This window comes from Lutzomyia longipalpis, chromosome 1, assembly GCF_024334085.1.
Source record: "Lutzomyia longipalpis isolate SR_M1_2022 chromosome 1, ASM2433408v1".
Taxonomy (NCBI): Eukaryota; Metazoa; Arthropoda; class Insecta; order Diptera; family Psychodidae; genus Lutzomyia; species Lutzomyia longipalpis.
In genome coordinates this window covers 33,236,768-33,258,775 of record NC_074707.1, presented here as the reverse complement: position 1 = coordinate 33,258,775, position 22,008 = coordinate 33,236,768, and the positions used below count along the sequence as shown (strand labels likewise).

The following is a 22,008-nucleotide window of genomic DNA, read 5'->3' as shown; positions in this document are numbered from 1 at the left end:
CTCTATTGGGAGGCTTGCAATTGTTAGTCTAGAGAGCATTGCACAATAAGTTCAATGGAAAGTGAATATGGTTTTGACTGGTGGTGGCCTCACTCGAGTGGTGTTTGTGGCATTCTATTGCTGCATTTCTACCACTTTGGGATTTTTTTCGGGGGGACTTTCCACAATTCATTCTTATTCATTTCTTCCATATCCAATCTCACGATTAATGCCTCTTGAATGGGCATAGTTCTGGGTTTTGGGATGAATTGAAAAGAAATGAAAGTTCCATACCACTTTGGTATCATGACCATATTTATGCAACATCTCGCGAGATGTTTCATCTTACTATCTCTCTATACCACTAATTGCCGTCATTTCTATTTCATTTTTTTTTGCTTGTAAAACATATGTTTGGATCTTTTTTTTGTCTTCTTCTCTTCATTGCTGCTGTAGAAGTTGTCAGAAGGAGAAGAAGCAAAAAAAATCCAAAAAGAGAAAGATCCATTAGAAAATGTCTTTTTGATGAGTGTGTAGATTGAATTTTCTTATGCATAGCATTTATAGAGACGTCTTAGCGGACAATTTTAAGTATGAAAGAATTCAAGGGAACTTTACATTAACCAAGAGGTACACCATAATTGTATATAAATGAAAAGAAGTCCCATTTATGGCTTTTATCACCGGAAAAGTATTAAAAGCATATTATTTTGAAAATTTGAGGTAAACATAACGTGAAAGCCAGTGAATGACCAGAGTGGTCAATATCGTCTTCCGAGAATTATTTCAACTTTAATATTCGTGTTCGTCCCAAAAATTGAGCCTTTTTCCGAGTTTTATTTAAATGATAAAAAAATTGTAATTTCTACTACATCTGTAATTTTATTGTAAGTTTCAAGTGGCCACAGTGGCCAGTTCTGTCCTTTAAGGTTATAGATCTTTATTTTTCTAATACAAGTTTAATTTTTTGGTTACTATTGAGTTAAATGCTTACATGATTATAATTTATTGAATTTCAATTTATTTAATCATATAGTTTTATATAATAATGCGTTAAGGTTATGAAAACGGGCCTAAAGGCTCCAACAGATGGACGAGAAATTTCTCGTGCGGTGCGGTGCGGCGAGGTTTTCGGCCAATCAGAAGCGAGAGATAGCTCACACACTCTCACCGCACCGTACGAGAACGTTTTTCGGCCAATCCGAAGCGACGATGGGCCACGAATTTCTCGTCCATCTGTTGGAGCCTTAAGAATATTTTTTATACAGGAAAAGTAAAAAAAAATGAAAACAAAGAATCGATATTTTAGTCAATTAGTTAAACAATCTATGTTAAAAACAATTTCTCTGCAATTTTACTTTTTATGCATTTTTGTAGTAATTTTTAATTTAAGTTTTTAAAGCTTTTAAAAATAGTTATATATAGGAATCCAGAGTTAATAAAATCAGACTATCAAATAAAACATTTTTATAAGTTTTTCTCCCAATAGGCTTTCCTAAGACTACTTTACTAACCTTGCTCTATTTTGTTGGAAAATATAATATCAGAGCTTTTCCTAAACTAGGCTAGAGTTTGACTTTATTAGCCCTAGTCCTCCCTAAATACTAAACCAATAAAAAAATTATTTATGCTTGTAGGCAAAAATGCGTACACCATGAGGCAAAAGTTTCTCTCTCTTGAACATAAAATAGGAGCCCTTAACTTTACGACAGAGTGAAAATTACTATAAGTAGCTCTTCGCTAGAATTTGTAATGGGGAATTTTTGTGTGGCATTGCAGACAAAAATTCCCAGTGAAATTCCACCAAAGAAAACTTTAGGTACAGAAGTGAAATGCATTCAGATGCAACAATGCAACATAAAAATCTCCTCAAAATGACACTAAATTGAATATCTGTGAAACCGGTTTATTCCTTACCTCAAGAAAGTTTGTAGCACTATTTATGTACGTACATCGAGTGGTCAAAAATATCCTGTCTTTCACTATATGGTTTCAATTGCAATGCGACTCCACTGTAATTTCTTGTTTCACCTAAATATTCACCACAATCAGTCCATGATTGATTGTACTCATAATTTGGCTCTATATAGCATTAGCATATGCTGTATTGTAGGTATGTGTCGGTGTTGATTCAGGAAGAGCTCGGAGAATACAAGTTGTGGTTATTTTTCTTTTTCTTTTTAGGTGAAAGAAGAAGTCGAAAACTAGTCACAAGAGCCAAACACAAAATGTTAATATTTATGATTATGAACACTGATTTTTTTTCCTACCAACACATCTCTGGGATATTCAATGAACGCAAAAGTTTCACTTTAGACCATCGGCAGATCACGTTGATGCTCCACAACTCTCGCGATGATACTATACACTCAGATAAATCGATTGTCCATCTGCGATAAAATTGTCATAAATACGTGCTGTTTGCGTGGTACCTTAAGAAATCCATACACTTTTGTAAATAACAACGATAATTCTTCGTGGCTCTTTTCTTTTTCTTTAAAACTTTTCACTTATGTACCACGCGGAGGGACAAACAGTGTGCAAGAAGTGTATTTATCCATTGGGTCATTTGCACACACATATCCCAAATCAAACACTGATGGGGCTATTTGGTTAACAAAATACCTCAGTGCTTGAATGCAAAAATTCGGTATACGGGGAATGAGCACAAATAGTAATCACACGCTAAGGCTACACAACGTTATGAAAAACTGAAAGGCAACCTCCTTTCTATTCGAGCGCCGGCAAGCAACTGACTGTGAACCTCACTGGGAGAGACTACGAGGCAGTGAAACTCACCAAGCTTAATCGCGAACCCGAGCCACCGAGCTTGCTCAAGTCCACTGCCTAAGAAAACCGATACGGCCACATTAGCATTCGGCATCCACGTCACTATGTGGTGGCGATGGTGTAGTTGAGACTTCTTGCATTTCAGGTGAGCTGAGCAACGGTGAGATGCGGAGGAGAAACTTCCCGGCGCTGGAGTACCTTCGCGTAAGGCACCTTTTTCTTTGGGCTCCACCACACCAACAATCAACTGGTTTCATCCTTTCACAGTGGAGCTGACGTGCAGAAGAAGAAAAAAATCCGCATCCACGCCGAAGGTCTCAAAGAGGTGGTTGGATGGAGAAATTTCTTCAATTCATGGAGGGCAACACCATTTGGCTCCCAAGTGTGACACTACGCAGCCCACAAATTAATTCACAGCACCATGACGCGGCACTTATAGCAAATAATTAATAATGTTGGTATGGATTTCCGCATTCAACTCAATGATCATAACTCATGTCTCAATTAATTCCAACTCAAGTGACATACAACACCATGTCGCCGCGTCTTCCTTTTACCGCCCCCCTTTTGCTTGTTGGTGGAAAAGTGAAATGAAGTGAAATGCATGCCAATGAGTGAAATTACATAATTTTTTTCATCACATCTCTTCCCCACAATATCCACTGTGCTTGACCTCCAACGTTTTTGACTGTTTCGGTATGAATATGAATGGCATTTCTGTTTCATACGCGACTGCACGTCCGGTTGAGATTCAATTTCAATTTCTAACACATGCACCCGCGCAATGTGGCAAAAATGAAGGCAATTTTCCACAAATGTACCTTCTACATACCTATATACCCTATATACATACATAAGTACATAACATACCCTTGATTTTGCACTTTTGCTGTATTGATCCACGATTCATGTTATCGATTATTTTTTTTTGATAAAGGTTTTTTATTGATAGAACACCTCTTGAGCTCTTCCTTTCGTCAAATGAGAAATTTATGAAAGAAATGGCTTGAAATAAAAAAATACAGATAAATTTGACATTTGGTCATAAATACCTTTTTATTTTACGTGTCGTTATCAATATTTCAATATCATTGTTAATTCTGCGGCATGTATTACATATGTAGAGATTATGTACAAAGCACAAAAGCTTACTCTGCATGGAAATTGTCTTATCTATCGAATTTTAGTTTAATGGAAATTTTGGAGAATAGAGCAATTATTTCTTAGTTTCAGAAGGGATCACTTCTTAATGTTATCTACACTTTACCTAACCTACCTGTCGAATTTTTCTCTTTCTGTAGGAATTTTTGTGGAAAATCTGATCAATTTAAACGATTTTTCCATTGAACATAATGTACCTTGTAAGCCTCTCAAGTTCAAGTGGTAATAATGTTTATTATATAGTACCATTGTAATCTGCCTTTTCAATAACTAATATCAATTTTCTGATGTTCTAAAAATTCAAAAAAAGTTCGTCACTGTTGTATGAAGGAATTTCTCATTCAAAGAAACAATTTGAACTCGGTTAATTTTGTTAAGAATAAAAAAAAACAATAAAAAACCGATTATCAGATTTTTCTCTTAGGTTTACCTGGGAAAAGCCGGTAAAGATTTTCCTAAAAATTTATGTAATGATCGTAATGACATTACCATCTCTTTAACTGAATGAAACATAATTCCTAATCAAAAACTATCAATGAAATATTAGTATAAACGCTTCGAGCATTAAAAAGGATTAAAAAATATTAAATTGTGACGTCACTGTTTACATTTTTGGGCAAATATTTGTCAACTTTACCCGGCTAATCATAAAGGAAAATAAAAATTCTCTTTGTCGTTTTTTTTATTATTTTTAAATTCTTTTAAAAGATTAATGAAGGAACAATAAATTAGGAATTTTCACATACAACAATAACCAATAAACTCCTTTGTAAAGACTTTATATTTTCTGTCAGAGTGTTGGTTTTTAAGAAGAGATTTCTATAAAATTGATAATTAGGAATAAAGGTCAAATGCCTTTCATGGAGAAGAATTAAATTTACTACACTCCCTAAAAATTATTATTTTTACTACATACATAGATATTGACTTTATTTATTTCCTCATTCTTTGATGGAAAAAGTAACATTTCCTTCGAGAAGAGGGTTAATACTTGATGTGACAAAAAAAAATAATAATTATGCCGAGAGATGTCTAAATGTGAATTTGCAAAACATCAGGCGAGTGTTGAAAATTTGTGTTTCTAACGTTCGTTTGGGTTATTCTGAGAACTCCAGTGCTATTGTTAGCTCCGCAATGGGTCTCTCATATCCTTTCCTCTGTACTTGGCACATTTATATAGTGGAAAATGCTCGTAAATGAATGAAAGAGCTGGCAGGACTGAAGTATCTTAATTTCATTCGAGTGCTCGTTTCAAAAGACTCCCATTCACAGATGAACAATCGTTGACATTTCTCTTCCTGCTGCAACTTTGTACTCCTGTATGCCACCCCCATTCTTGCTTATGAATATGAACTCTGCAAAAAACATGCGCTTCATTTCATTTTCATGGCGATGTGTTGTATTTACTAAATTATGTGTACCACTATTTTCAGTGAATGCGCTTAATAGAATTTGTTCATAACTCCGTACAATATGTTTACTTTTAATTTCCATGCCACTACTTGTCTGTATATATGCAAATTTAAACTGGCCATAAAAGAAAATATTAAGTAAGATGCTGAGGAATTCTTAGAGGGAGAGTATTTCGCGAGTCATTTAATCAGTCGCATTTTGTGATGAAGAAGAAATGACGATATTTAGCAAAAGAAGCAGAGAGAGAGAGATTAGTTGAGAGGGTCATGCGTTTCGGACTTAATGTACCAATAAATTGTAATAAAAACTCCACGACGTGATAAGTGAAAACAAAAAAACAAAAACCTTTCTCAGGAAAAATCTTCTTCAAGCTCCAAAGAATTTTGAGATCGTCGGTTGTTCTTACACATTTGGATGATATCATGATGTTTTTTTCTTCGATGAATGCGGTTGAAAACAATTTTATGTTGTTCACCGAAACCACTCACAAAAATATCATATTACGCGTTCTTATTCCAATTTCATTTTGTTCTATTATGTATGAGTTTTTGTGTCTTGCATAAAATCATAATAAAATTCTGCAATAAATGTAGGGAAAGCCGGTGACCTTCTCTATGAGAAAGCAATTAAATTCTTATTTTCAAATTGAAATGCTTAAAAACGATCTCAATTGAATAATTTACTACCTTCGCTGGTATTTCAGTATGAATTTCCAGTTTTATTTCACAAATTTCCGGATATCATTTTGCTACTAGTATTATTCTAAATTGCATGAGGAGTCATGCAATGTAGAAAAAAATGCCTTATCTATAACATCACCTATAAAAACGAGGTGGTGTATATAGCAGAACAAAAAATGTTTGCTTTTTTAAATACATACATATGTATGTAAGAACATCTAAACTTTTTTTTGCCAAATCAATTTTATGACTGTTTACACAGCATTCCATCCATATATACATTTTTTTTGCCAGGAACGTGCTTCATGATGGTTTAATTTTCTTTATTCATTTGAATAAGCATAAACTGGAATTTTGGACTATGCCAAATAACCTTACCCTAAATGTGATTTGGAAATAATAGCTGGGTGGAAGGTTTCAGAATTGACATAGTTGATGAGGTTGGTAGTAAAAATATTATATAGACGTTAATAGAGAAGATGGCAATTAAGTAAATCAATTACAACGGCGAAATTCTTTTTAGCACCCGCAGTAAAATTCCTTGAGATATTAGAATAGATCCGTTAACAGATATAGTCTTGAATAGATGTGCCAACGATCGGCTAATGTGTCGAAAATTATCTCTTTTTTTTCTTCATCATCTTCTTGGGCGCGCTGAAATATGAAAAATGCTTTGAGTGATGCATGACGACGATGAGAACTATGCTCTCACCCAGAGCTATGAGTGGAGGTTGAGGAAGATTTTCTAGGACGCGTCTATTTCTTCACTATTTATGTTAAATTAATTTCCTAAAAACCATTATTGGTCGTTGTTAAACTGTTAATATTTTATTTTAAAAGGATCTTTCGATTGTTATTTTGGTCAAAGATTTATTTCTTTCTCTTACATCAAAACATGATCTTCAGAAGCTTTTAATTTTTCACTAAGGTACTTAATTTTCTTTTTTTTTTCAGAAGATTTTTCACAAAATTAAAAATAGAATTTCTCTCTATCCCATAAATTATATCTTTTCAACCAAAAAAAAATATTCAACAAAAAAACTGCTTCTAAAGCTGAAAGTAAACTGCGTATGAGAGAGCCCCCAAAAAAAGACATTCCGCGTGAAACTGAATTAATTGAAATTTTAACTTTACCCGTGGATGGTATTCCATATCAAGACATCATCATTATTTTCGCTTTCGTTGCATGTGCCTTGCCAAAATAGCCGCGTCATTCATTGTGAGAAATTCATTCTTTCTTCTAAATACTATCACTGTAAGCAATCGATTTGTGCTTATAATTTCTTCATTTTGAATGTTTTACAAATAGCTCACATTCTGCACTGCACTGTGAAATTATAGTAATTTTCTCGCTTCAGTATGGTGGTCTGCGTGATATGGAAATGCACCGCAAAATGTGGCAATCACGATTGGTAGCGTATATATAAGTGAAGATCAGGAAAAGTAAGAGACTTTCTCGGACGTCATTTAGAGGTATTTAGAAGTCAGGAGTGGTAGCGGAGTGTTATTTGCATAATTATTAAATTGTACTTTGAATGGAGGCATGCTATATACATGCACATAGGTATCATATGAGGACCATGATTACAAGTTGCAATCTTGAGCACACTGAAGCGCAATTTTGCAATATGTATACAAACTACTGTGTGCGATCGTCTTCATCGTCGTGATCTACTTCTGTGGGCTCACATAGGTTCCCTATTTGTTTTTGCTCATCCACCTTCTTTCGAGCTCTTCTTTCTGCATTGACTTTCCTCGCATCTATGGTTTGAGCGTGAAACAATTGGATAATTAAATGCCCACCATCGTGGCATTTGTATACAAAAAAACAACTCAAGAGTGAGGGAGACGCTGAAAGAAATGCATTACACATAAACTCAGGTTGAGGTGCATGAAACAGCCGTAAAAAGAGTTAGTTTTTCTATCTAACTCTTTTTATATATTTATTTGGTGTTAGAATGTCTTCGATCTGAGTCTGATATCGTGATCCTTCTTTTGTTCCTTGAGGTTTTATCAAATTCATTTTATTTTCTTTGACGTGAGCTTTCATCTTTCTGTTTTTAACGGTTTACGTCGAGAGGAAATGTTTTCTTAAACCAATAGTTTCCAAAAGAGGAAAGCTCAACTTTTCTTACAGAGCTTTCGGTTCCCTTCGAGCTTTCTTGAAAAGGGTTAAATATGACAACCAATAGACGGACATATCATAGCCAACATCTTACAAAAACACTCTGCTACATTGCAAGATATTACATACTCGATCGCATAATGGTGTCTACTGAAGAAGTGCAATGAATTTTGGCACGATTGTCGTTCTCCTCGTCGTTTTTTTCACATCATCACAAATTGTAAGTCGCGGATAGGAATCTCTCATTGCATTTTATAAAGTGTGTCGACTGTATTATTGACGATGAGGGCGCGATTGCATAAAAATAATCTCACAAAGTGGCACGAGATTATAAATTTTTTCGATGTACATCACACTCTTTTTGTTCAACGATTTATTGCCAAAGAGGAAGAGACTTTTTGCTATTATTCAGTCCACCATATGTGCTAAAGTGTGCATTACCCATTAAACCGTCTCTTTGCATAATAATAAAATAATTCAGGTAGCAAGATACCGTGAAATGATACAAATTATACCCGACAGATTTGTCTCAACGTCTGATACGCCTTTTTTCGCTTTTTTTCTCGCTATTTGCATACGCTTCCCCTTATTGCGAGTGAACGAAAAAAAAATAAAAGAAGGTAATGTTTCTGACCATCGTGTGCATTACCAAATCATCTAATATTGTAGGATATTGTGAAATGGTACTGTGACTTTCCTTTTTGCCATAGCTTTGAAGGAATTTCATTTGTAATGAAAAGGTAAAACTATCGAGAAATATGCGGGAATTGAATTTGATCTCTGACACGTGAAAAAATCAACCTTTTCACCTCACAATATATCACTGTTGCATTCACTTTGGTATAATTTAGGGGAGAGACCATCAGGAAATTACTTTGAAAAAAAAAAACTCTTTATGAGCTTTCAGTTATATTTGCTAGACATCGAGCTTTGAATTTCAATGATCAATGGGGTTTGTTTGGCACTATAGTTGAAAAGGAAAAAAAAAGTTTTTGTCCGTCTGTACATCTAATATTTCCAATATTTCTTGTTAGTAAGTACATTTAGGTAATGTGTACATTTCTATATAATACACGTGATATATATTCATGTATCTACCTACTTTATTTCAATTCCTCCTGTTGCATTATTGTACGAAACGAATGCATTTGCAACAACAAAAGTGATAACACAATTACTTTTGTTAGGCTTTTCATGTTATTTTCTCCACTTTCCAACCCAATCAATCAGGGTTTTAAGTATCGCTTCATAAAACTTCTTAGCCTATATTTTTTTTCCTTCAACATTACCCAATTTAATTAGATAATGTTTTGGTCAACAGTTTTAGTATTAAATAAGATTCTAAAAAAAAACATTTTAAATCAATATAAAAATAAACAAGCGTGAAGTTTTTCCGCGATACCTTAATTGATTACGAACGAATTGACTGACGTGTTCTAGAAATGGCATAGGTTAGTATATTATCATCAAGTTTGTTATTACATTTGAGGAAAATTATGCTATAAATTCACACATAATAATAAAACTATGGTGATGATTTATAGTGAATTTGTTTTGTAAATGAATGTGAAATGAATTTTATGCCTTAAATTTTTCTATGAGGGTTAAAATTTTAAATTAAGATAATCACAACAACGCAGATTCTTTTATATTTATTAGATAAATTTTTCATTTTTTAATGGAGTTGTTGAAAATTTTCTTTGTAGATTTTTAGGGAATAAAACTGCTAGAAAGAGTTTTCAATTTTAGAACGGAATATTCGATTCTATAAAAAAAACTTTTATTTTCTTACAACTTAAAAGTTTTAAGATTTTGACAGTTGGTGTTTTTAAATCGATTTACGAATTTGCGATTAACGAAAAAGAAAGAATTTTTGTTCCAAAAACGATTTTTAAAACAATCAGCTCCAGAGTTTGCAAAAACTTTATAAAACTTTCATAAAGCTCATCAGTTTTTGACATTTTCGTTAAATCTTTAATCTTATCAAGAAAAATTAATCCCTAACTAATATTCCTGAACATTTGTTTAATAAGTCCTTATAATGTTCCTCTAATCAAATTTATTCCACTTTTGTGAAAATAAAAACTTTTATGCAATGTTTATGCACTGAGAGTCAACAAACAGTCAAATTGCCAAGAGCATGGTAAAATTGACAAATCTGGGGTAATGCTCTATTATGAATTCTCTGGAAAATCCCAATGTTTTCCAACCAATATTTACCTTATTCTCAGTCCACCAACTTTTCAGAATCAAGATTATTTCCGCAATCAACAAATTCTTTGCAATAAGATGTTCTTATCAATTTCCTTTCTCAGAAAATCACTGATAAATGTGTAAAAGGTTGGTGTTCTCAGGAAGTGTTTTGCATTGACGATAGCCGTATATAGCTTGTTTGCATTTCCACGTGAGTAATCCCCCGTCGCTCTGCTTTAATTTTCGTATTATTATACAACCCATGAGATTTTATTATTATAATTGCACCATCATTGTGTGACAAATAACTAAATGGTGATGTATGAAATGAGATTCTTATCACGGAACACGCGGTGGATTTCCGTTTTTCTCGCGCCACTCGTTGATGGTGAAATGTTTAGCTGTGAATGATCCACTCCACAATCCTCAGGTGGAAATGTAAATACTTTTTTTTTCTCTCGTTTAAAAATCAATTGAAATATATTGCAATGGGAGTGTAAGGCTGTGGGGAGGTTGAATGCTTAATTATGAAAAATGTGTGTACCTACCGTGTGTTCGCGCTGGTAAACAAAACTACATATACTGCAGATTTAAAATGCTAAGTGAAAATTGGAGCGTTAAATTTGGGTTAGTTGCAGAAAACGCACCTTCCTCTCGTCGTGCGGAGTTCCACATGATATAAATTGAATGATTAGAGAAATGGAAGTGACTTTTAGATGCATTTTCTATTTAAATACACTGCAATTAGTGAATCGTTGCGGATGGATATGTAATTTATCGGTTCACGGATAGTCTCTATAGAGGGTGCTAGCGCTGTGTTACACTGTATAGAAGAAAATCTAACGCATTTCCTTTTTTCTTCCTCCGCATCTCCCGCTTAATTACCATTCTACCTTTTTTGTTGGACCAACAAAAAAGCTTTATATGTCACAGAATAGAGAGGAAGTTTTTTATTGGTGTTGGCAGACTTATTAAATGCACAATTACACAATGTAATTTATATTTTCATCGTACGTTGCAGAATGAGAGTAAAATATGCTTAAAAAAAAGTCGGTAAGCAGGAGATGAGATTTGAATAGGTATCATTTGCACTTCACACCTGAAATCATGTCGTTGATTATCGCGAATATGAGTTCAAATTACCTTTAAATTACATTATTAATTTCTTTTAGATGTATCGTTATGCTTATAGGTGTGGCTTTTAATAAAACATTATTTTTAATGTAAGTAGCATAATTTTTTGATAATTTTTCATGAGAAAGTGTGTGGGAAACTTGGTCAATTTGTCCATATTAATTCCTAGTAGTTTTCCAGTAGTTTTCTATTTACAAATGCCAAGAATTACTTAAATAAAAACTAAGGCTGGAACCTTAATATATGTAGTAGGGAACGGTCAAATAATTTGGAAACTTGGGGGCTATCAAAAGTTATTTACAAGTCAAAGAAAAAAAATTGCTAAAATTCTTGTTAAATGGCCAAATATTGATTAGAATTTATTATTTTCACTTTTAAAAATAAATTTTTGTTTTCAAAGAAATTATTTAAAATTCTCAAACTTACTTTGCCCATTCCTTACATAAGACGATCCATCCTTTCCCAAATTTTCACAAGTTTTATGTTGCAAAAAACATCAATTAAATCCAATTCATTGTTGACAAAAATTAATAGCTTTGACCGGCAACTAACAAATGCTTCCAATTGTGCTCTTTTTGAGTCGAATTAAGAACATTGCAATATTATATGTTTCTGTCTCTCAGACTTGGAATTGACATGAGGCCATAACTTGTACAGTTAAGAAGAATGTCTCAGAGGCTATAATTCAAATGTTGCAAAAAAAAAGCCACAAGATTCTTCATTATTACTTGAGTCAATACCCCATGTCATTGCATGTGCTGATGACTTTTATAATGAATTATCTCACACAATTCACCAGAAAAATCACTCAAAATTCCATAAAATGATAAAATTGTAGGTAGTAGTTGAAAACACTAATCTCTGTCAAAATGACCTTTAATTGCTTTTAATAATATAAATTGCTCATTGAAAAGTAATCAGAAAAAAATCATTTGTTAGAGGTAAAAGTAGAAAAAAAATTCGAGGATGAAACCTTTTGACAAGAGACTTCTCCTGTGCTGAAACACTACGTCGTGACCTAGAGTTTGATTACATCAGGTAGTAAATCATCGGAGTTTTTTCTGAATGTTTATTGCAAACAGCAATTTTTTTGCTGATTTCTTACCATCAAACTTCAACAATAAAATTAAATAGCCATTACAAACATAGCTTGTTGGATGTCTGGCTTCACAAGAAGATATATATAAATTATAATTACTTGGGGTTTCTACCTTATGCTATTGCAAACAGTCGCGTTTTTTTCTTCATTTTATAGGAAAAATTAAGGGGAAAAAATCTTCACATAATGATGAGATGATCTCACGACGACGACGTCAAGGCCGTTAAATTCCCGGATATTTTATCATATGACCAATCATACAGCATAGATCGTGTGCTATTTGTGTATTCTTTAGTTGGATGTTTCAGGCAACAATCTTCGTTGATTTTTAATGAAAAACAACCTCACGTGAATATTTGTTAATGACAATAAAAAGCTTCTCTAATCTATTGTGATGTCCACATCGCGTTTATTTGCAATCATGACGATATTGTGTCATTCCACCAAGATCCCATCATCGATGAATTTGATAGATTCGTCATGTATTGTGTGTTGCAGAAGAAGCAAGAAAAAACAACATTAAATCCATTATTGTACCTAATACGGGATTGATCAAAAGAATCCTTCCTTTTGAGACTACGGGTATAACTAATTTGTAAATTTGAGAGCCCTAATTAGATTTTGAGACCTTTCCCATCTCGAAAAATCTCCTCATCGAGTGTGGGATTACCTTTTTGGCATCTTAGCGAGGGTGATTGATTTGTGTGCGCGGTTTTCATTATTAATTTTGTCTTTTGAAAAAAAAAAAATAGGTGTATACATATACTCGAAAACCGAACAATGATGAATGGATTGACCCACTTGCATGGGTACATAGCGCGAGAGAGCAAAAAAACGCCACCGTCAATTATACTAAATTGTTAACAAGCCTAACAAATTGATTCAAAATCAAAATGCAGAAATCTTTTGCGGCGGACAAACACGCAGAATGGCCAACACATGGAAGCATAAATATATATCACGATGAGTGCATAGATATGATTTTTCTACTATGTGTGTATGTTTATGCACATGAGACTCTCCAACGGGTTTTACCGGATCACTTCTTTTCTCCGAGACGCGATTCCAAACTGATCTCGTTTTCTATCAAATTGCTAATAACTTGGCGTGATTCAAGGTTGCATAGCGTTAGACAAGGAGGGAGATATCAAGATGGTTGCTTCATACAATTTTCTCTTCGTATGTAAATTATATTTCTATGCACTCAGGGGAAATATTTAAACAGAAATTAATTTAATTTTTTGACTATTTTAGGCTTTTCTTCTTCTTAAAAGATCCAATCAGGATATTCTTTATTTGAAAAATTCTCTGAAGTAAAACTTATTCAAAAAAAAGCTTGATCAGCACAAAACCAACACAAGAATAGAAAAATTATTGTTTTCTTTTTAAATATTCATTTCTTTCAAGAACTAAATATGTATATCGCAATTAAAAGAATGTGCTATATTTAAAATTCCAATTCCCAGATTTGGTAAAGAATTTCAGCGATCACTTTACGATAATTTCACGTTATTTGGGTTTATGATAGTCTCCAAACTCGTAAATATTATTGCAACAGTACCTTCAGAGAAAAAAAAATCAAAATAAAATTCTTTTGGCAAAAGATTGTTTTCTTCACATTTTATTTGTGAATTTAAATAAAAGCAACAGATCCTAATGAAAAGATTCAATATTTATGAATCACAAACGCAACATATAAAAGCGATCTCTTTGAGTTTATTCAATAAAGCGACCATTAAAAGTCGCAGTGAAATGCGAATTGGACATAAAACTGTCGAGAGAGAATTTGAAAACATATAAATAAATTATCATAATGAATTACAGGTAAGGCCTCGTAAAACGCATTAAAAATCATAACGGTAGTGCTGAGATAAATCTCAATGGGTGCTTCCATTCAGTTGTCTTTCATGCTTAAGCTGTACAATCTTGGGTGTATTTTTTTCCTCGCAGTGTGTGTGTATATCTTGGACCATGTCTTGGAAGATGGTGATTGCTGTAGGATTAAGGAATGCGCCGAATAGAGAGCATCTTGCAGTCATTTGGACGCGGAAAAAAGCTACAGTTTCCTTTCTTTATGTATATTATACATTTCCCAACTAATTGCACATAAAATGTCATAAATGAACGTTGTTAGAGTTCAATTGGCATGCCTTGGTGCTTTCACAAGTCCGCAATCAACCGTCCCAAAGCCAGGGAGCAAGACAATTTTATTGTAAATTTCTTGAGAAATCAATTTACAATTATTTCAGACATAAATTGCGCGGTGTATGTGGCAAAATTTGGGATCAAATCTAATGCAATTTGTTGGAGGCCTCCAAGCAATTGGCAATCGCGAGGAGGGAAACTTTTGGACCATTCGTACACAAAATATCGCTATTATCGATTGAATAATGCGCTGCCACATCAAATTAATTTTGAATGTTCAAGAATGTAGACAATTTTTGGCGCAATCCTCCGCTAAAAATGAGAAAAGCTCCACCGCGGTGTTACGTCAGCAGTGGTACAGTAGCTGAAGAGCCGGAAAAAAGATCACATGGAGGAAGAATGAGCATAATAATTTATTCAATCACCACTGACACTCATTCGTATGGTTTTCTCATGTCATAACATATATAGCGTCGGCAAAGGCGTATGGTTATCGCGAAATGAGTTTGGAAAGAAGCTCAAATGATCCACAATACTGATTCTCCTCATTGGAGCGCTAACGGCTCACATTCGACACGCCAACATTGGCTCATTTGAATTCTCCAAGAAATAGTGCTTGGATGAATGCTGACGATTGTCGAGTGATCTCCACCACACGCATTGAGAGATCAACCATAAATTTCAATGAGTTTTTTCCTCTTCACCCAAAAAGCCGATTGATGATCATTGAGCTAAATGTTTAAATGGCACCTTAAAAAAATTTTGTCGGCTTAGAAAAAGAACTTTTTAGTGTAAAAGAGGCCAGATTTGAAGAGTGAAGAAAAAAGTGTGAAAGAAATTTAGGAGTTAATTGGAAAGGCTAGTAATTTGTATACGTTTGTACGTATAGATACTTTCCAAAATAAATTATCATCATTTATTTTCTCACAGATAAAACCATAATTATTTTCTCAATAATGACTCCCGTGTTTTTTTTGTGATCTTCATCTTGGGCCTCAACGTTCCGTCAAATATGCAAATTGCCCGCTTAAACGATACACATATATCACGTACTCCGGACGATGCCCTGAAGGATCATCCCATTGAAGAGAGCGAGAGTTGAAAATGTGACTGGCAGGAGCTATAAAAATTTTTATGTTAACTGAATGGACGGAAAGAAGAATTGCGACATGATGTAAATGTCTGGTTCCTCGATACTTTTTTTTGTATAAATTTCACTGTCAATTTATTCTGCATTTTTCCACAGACACGATCATCTTTTATGGCATGATTTATGGTGAAGCATCCCAATAAAATATCCCACAGAAGTCTATATACAGATCAGTTAGGGAAATAACTTGCGCGATAGGATTACAATTCTTTCAAATACGGTGATCGTCGTAAAATATATCATTCCGGAAATTAAAAAAAAACGAATTTCTCCCCAGCTTTTGTCTCGGATTGATCTTTAAATTTTAAGGCCCTGATTAAAGCTTTGAAGATCTGTTTGAAAAAAGAGTTTTCATGAAAATCGGTTATTTCCTTTTCCAGTTTTGCTTAAAAACGGTTTCAAGTTTAAACCATAAAATTGACTCAAAGAATTGTACGATTTTGGAGTTTAGTTCATCGATTAAACGGTTTCAGTGAGCTTTGTACTAGAATTGTCATTAACTAGAATTAATTAGAATTGTTAAAACAATCCTTGGAAAAGCAATTGGAAAACATGACGATTATTGCAATCAGCGACGTTTCGAATGATTTTCTATTTATCTTCTAGCTTCATTAAGACTACAAGATTATTATTTTTTAGATCTATAAAAATCAGTAATTTTTCAAAGCTTTCGGTACTAATTGAGCTTTATTATGAATAATTTTTATGAGAATTATTCTTGCAGCTCTGTGACTCAGCTAAAGGTGTTTTCAGAACAACCCAGAAAACTTTGAGACAGCTTTATTGCACATTAAAAAAAAAAGTTCTCCTTTTTGCAAAAATGTTTATTTATGATTCACCTAAAATACATTGAAATGCGTCACAATTCTTTGTACATAACTGTGTTTTCAAGACACACCGATTGGGTTCACTCGAAGATGGTCTCATGCCAATACGATGGGAAGATCACACAGGGCGAATATTCCTTTTGTCTCGTTGTATAACGAATCATTCGTTTTACCAACATCTTCCATATTGTGTTGTTTGGCAAAAATATTTTGAGGCGGAAAAAGAAGAGAAAAATAAAAACCGAAATAGTATCAATAAATTGTGAGACTTTTGACTTGTATACGGGAGTCAATAACATAATTTTTTTTTCTTGATATTCCGAAAATCGGCTTAATTTACCATAGAGCCCACAAAGGGGCCAGCCAGCTGAGGAATTTCCAAGGCGACAGTATTGGCAAATTTGCCGCTTTGATGCTCTCAATTTGGCATAGTGTATTCACCTTTTCATCAGGAAAAAAAAGCCAGCATAACAAAATGTTTTGTTAAAATTTCTCTTTCAATTTCACTGCAATTTCAATGGGGCTGCTCCTCAATGAATAACAAAAAAATTGCCATAATTTTGTCAATTGTCCATGTCATGGTTAATTTATTGATTTTCATTTCATCACACAGTGCATGCAATTGTGCTTCGGGAGATGCAGTGCTGAATTGAAGTAATTCTTGCATATAAAGTCCGTCAATGAAATTTTAATAGTGCTCCATGTTCACGGCATTTTCATTATATGCTTTGCAAAAGCATACACATGGGAGGGAACTTTAAATGAAGGAGAAGAAGAAGAAAAAAACAACCAAGTTGGGCAGCAAAATTTGGCTGAAAATTAAACTGTTGGTCGCATGTCAGATGAATTCTTGATTAGGTCACGATAAGTGGCATTTAGTGTGTGTTCTCTCCTCACAGAATCGAACACCCATTCAAATGTTACCTTCTTACACATCTACCGTCCTCAATGGGTATCCAGATATTTCGCAGCGGCGGTAGCAATTACACGAGAGCAAACCTTATTATTTGACGCAGACCAAAAAAATATTATTTTGGAGTCAAGGATTAATTCAATTTGAGTGCAGAAATTCTCTGCGGTCGCAGAATTGAAAGTAATTCTATGTGCAAATATGGTGCTCTTCTGCATACAAATTTGATTTTAATTCTATATTGTACCACCACTGCATTTGCATTGAATCAACCTGAGAAACTTTTTTTATGACATGAGATTGAATGCTCACGGTCTGTGATTCAATTCACTCTTGATAATCCACAACATACTTCTTCACTTTTCGTCATATCTTTTATTACCTATTTGGAATTATGAAATGAAGAAAATGGGAAATCTATGTTCAAACGAATTGGTATCGGTGCTCTAAAGGGTTTAGAAAAGGACATTATTCAGTTTAATGTTCTCAATGCTTTATTGGAAAAATTCAAAGAAAAAATCTTGAGAAAGTCAAAAATCTAAGCGAGTTTTTCTTTAACTTGGAAAATATGGAAAATTCGGTAAAGATTTATTCTGGATTTGATTTGGGCTCTATATGAAATTGGAAAAAATTCTTTTTATTTTTCTTGAAGTTAATTATGATTTTTTTTACCTTGAAGATTGAAGTAAGAAAATTGTTGGCTCCAGAATACAGCTCATTACCGACGTTTCATATATAATTTTTGTATTAATTTATTAAAACTACCAACCATATGACCATATTTACCTCCCTCTTTACAGAATTACCTGTCATTTTAATTAAACTTACCGTTTACAAAAATTTCCAATCAAAGGAATAATTCCAATATTTATTCATTTCTTTCTTTTTAATGAATTAACTGCAAAACTTCATAATGTATGCCTTTCGTTTTGCACTAAAATGTCTCTTTTAATGGTCTAATTTAATAATTTTTCCAGAGAGAACCTAAAAATGAATAAACCCCTTTGGCGGGCCTTTTTTCACCCCGGCATTGCAACAGAGTATTAATTCGGATTAATTCCTATCTCATCAATAGAATTCACTTTTATTGAATTTGAAATTTTTGTGGTGTTACCTTTCGAATGTATGTAATTGCTGGTGATGGTTGCACAGACGACGATGGCATGCACGGTTATTAAGTAAAAGAGCCCTGACGATGAACATAACAAACCAATCCCAGAATCCGTTGACAGTAAGAATGAAATTTATGAATTGGTGACTTTTGCAATTTGCGGTTGTGGGTCGGCGCGGTTGCAATTTCTGGGTGCGACAGGAATCTCCGCGAGAGAATCATCGATTTCTTTGCACATGACACGCTTCAGTGGTTCATTTTTGCATGCACCACCAAAGATTATATTTTCTGGCACATCCCAAAAGACCACGGTGCATTCCAACGGCGATTCCTCGCGGCCATGGCGATTGTGCCAACCTGTTGCAACTTTGGTGGAAATCATAATGAAAATTGGACAATTTAGATATCGTCAATTCCCAAATGTACAATATATATGTACCGCTGTCGTGACCAGGGAACACGAAGGCACCATTAAAGGCATTGCATTCGCATAGCACCGTTCGCCGCTGTGGATGCATTTCAGAAAATGGTGAACGTCACCCCAAAAGATCATGACCTTATCATCCATCACTTTATGTCTACCGAGGCTCTCTTGCAGACTCCTAATATATTCATTCTTATAGAGTTTCCCGGTATATAACATTGTTGCCATTAGTCTTCACGAATTGATGAAATGTTTCTTTTATTATTTGTTTCCAATGTTTTGTTATTTATTGTTTAATTCTTTCGTAATCACAATTAAATGGAAACTAAAAGGGGATTCTAAGCAGTTGGAAAAGATTTAATTATTGAAGAGACTTTTGGGTCAACTTGCCTTAAATAATAGCTTTTTGTAGGCTTTTTGCCTTGAAATGTTATTTAAAATTAAAAGTAGTGGCTTTGTATCTCATGCACTAGTTTGTAAGAGTATTAAATAAAATATTATTTAAATTTTCACTTATTGTTGATTCGCTCTGTAAGACTCATATGTTTTCTGCCTTGCATACGTTGATTTTCCTAAAATTTATGATAAAGTTTTCTACTTTTTCCTGCAATTTTACTAACCTGATGAAGAAGGAATTAAGTCCTTAAAATGTCAAAAAAATGTTTAATTTTAAATCTGTTGGAAGTCGTTATATTTATTTAAAATGAAATAAAAGAAAATTTCTAAAACTTCTCAATTTTTAATTTGTTTAAAAGACTTATTAAAAAAAATCATTCGGAGGTCAAAACAGGGGTCAAAGAAGAAAGTCAATCATAACGCGTCCAGTTATTAAAGTTGGTATACCACAACGCGGATGGGTCAGTCTATGCGTTGTAATTTAATTTGTGAGTAGAATAAGTAGGCAAAGTTGATTTTTTTTTATGAAATTCATCAATATGAAAGATAAACATGCACATATCTGAAGTTCTATTAGACCTACAGAAATTTCTTGACTAGTTTTGGAAAGGTATTAAAATAGGCTATAAATTGACATAAATTTCAATGATTTTCAAGGTCACCTCTAGAACACAAAATGGAGGATTTTTGTTTCACAAAAAGTTTTTCGTATTTTTCGTCCTGAAGGAATGGTTCTAGAGGTTTCTGATGCTCTAGAAAGTTGTAGATAATTGCAAAACCTTTAATTTGATACCAAATTGAGTCAAATCGGACAAGCGGTTCAAGAGATATGGCTCTTAGAACTTTTCAAATTCAAGAATTTTTTAAATGGTCATATCTTCTAAACGGCGACATAGAATTTCTTCATTTTCGGACTGATGCAAGATTATTAGTCCCGCTACAACATATCAAAAATTCAAGGAAATCTATGATTGGGATTCGAAGATATTGCCCCTTAAAGTTAGGCAATTTTTGTTTTTGATTTTAGCGCCTCTTGTGGTCATTTTTGGAACTTGAAATGTTCCAGATAGTTGTAGGGCTTCTCAATACCTTTCATTTGATACCAAGATGGTCAAAATCGGTCAAGCCGTTCTCGAGTTATATCGAAAAAACACTTTTTGCTTTAGACCGCCATATTTGCTAAACGGCTTGACCGATTTTCAAGTATGATTTGTTGATGAAAACGTCTCACTAAGCCCTACAACATACTAAAATTTCAGACCTCTAGCTACAAGGGAACTGGTTGACGGTGTTTCAAAATGGCGGACGGCGGCCATCTTGGATTTTGAAAATGCGAAAAAATGAAAATTTACACCCACATTTCTATAGAAAACTTCAAACCCGAAGTCTCTATCTCTTACCGTTCTTGAGCTATAAGGTAAAGTTGGGCGCACCGGCCGGCAGGCCGGCCGGCCGGATCAAAAATTTTCCACCAGCATTTTCGTAATGTGGGATGTCTAAAACGTGCTCATACCAAGTTTGAGCCCGATCTGAGGTGGTCGGTTTTTCCGACGATTACAATACTTGGTATGCCACGATTGTGGTATACCAACTAATTTTGGTGTCAACACATCAAAACATTAAATATTTAAAAAAAAAATAGTTATGAAATTAATGATAAATTGCAGACATTTTTCAAAAACTAACATATTTAGCATCACAGTGAAATTGTCATGAGAGAGAGATGTCACATAATAGAGATTTTTCTTGTGGGGATTTTATCTAACATGGATCATTGATGCAACTCGCCGCACCGCAAAATAATCACTTTCTGCAACATCAAACCCGCGAGAAGAACATAAAATGTTGAAATAACTTTTAGTTGGCAATTGTTGAAAATTAATTTCCTCGGTCAAATCGCTGTTTGATTAGCGAAATGCAAAAGGTTCAAAGTGGACGTTTTCATGCACACAAAATTGATTGATTTTTTTTGCAACATTGTGTGTGCCAAGTAAAGTCGTCACATATGACTGCACCTCCTCACAATATATTGCAATAACTCACCTTAGATAATTCTCGTGGAAATGCATACTTAAATGTACCACTTGACTAGCCAATTAGCTTTCTTCATCACTTTGCAACTTTCGGCGCATTCTCCTGTACCATATTATTTTATTTTAACTCAATATTTTCTTCTTTTGTATCTTGCAGAACACCCAGAGTACAATGACGTCGACGTGCGGCAACAAGAAAGGCACGCTCGTCTAATTCCGCCTCATAAGAAATTTAAATCATAAATATTAGCATTAAAAAGGAATTGGAAATATCAACGAATGGTTATAGTTGAATTGTCGACTATTGCGATATTTTGGTGTTAGGGGATTATAATTGAGCTGAAAATTTGAATTTATTAAATGAAGGTTTTGTATTGATTTTGATGTGCTTGTTCAATAAATTTGTAAAAAAGCAGAACATTGTTTTTTTATGACGCA

General features: G+C 33.9%; 3 protein-coding genes across 3 annotated transcripts in view; 2 read left to right on the top strand and 1 right to left on the bottom strand.

Annotated features, from left to right (window-relative positions):
• The window catches only part of LOC129786036 (uncharacterized), a 37,153-nt gene extending 34,373 nt beyond the window's left edge, over nt 1-2,780 (bottom strand). Inside the window, exon 1 of the mRNA XM_055820825.1 lies at nt 1,897-2,780. The gene's annotated coding sequence lies outside the window, so the exon portion shown is untranslated. The remainder of the gene's footprint in view (nt 1-1,896) is intronic.
• The window catches only part of LOC129785987 (relaxin receptor 2), a 91,079-nt gene extending 69,091 nt beyond the window's left edge, over nt 1-21,988 (top strand). Inside the window, exon 19 of the mRNA XM_055820728.1 lies at nt 21,728-21,988. Within this exon, the coding sequence (XP_055676703.1) occupies nt 21,728-21,784 (57 nt within the window). The 3' untranslated portion in view covers nt 21,785-21,988. The remainder of the gene's footprint in view (nt 1-21,727) is intronic.
• Nucleotides 1-22,008, top strand: part of LOC129786050 (putative fatty acyl-CoA reductase CG5065) — an 824,046-nt gene that overhangs the window by 417,177 nt on the left and 384,861 nt on the right. The window lies entirely within an intron of this gene.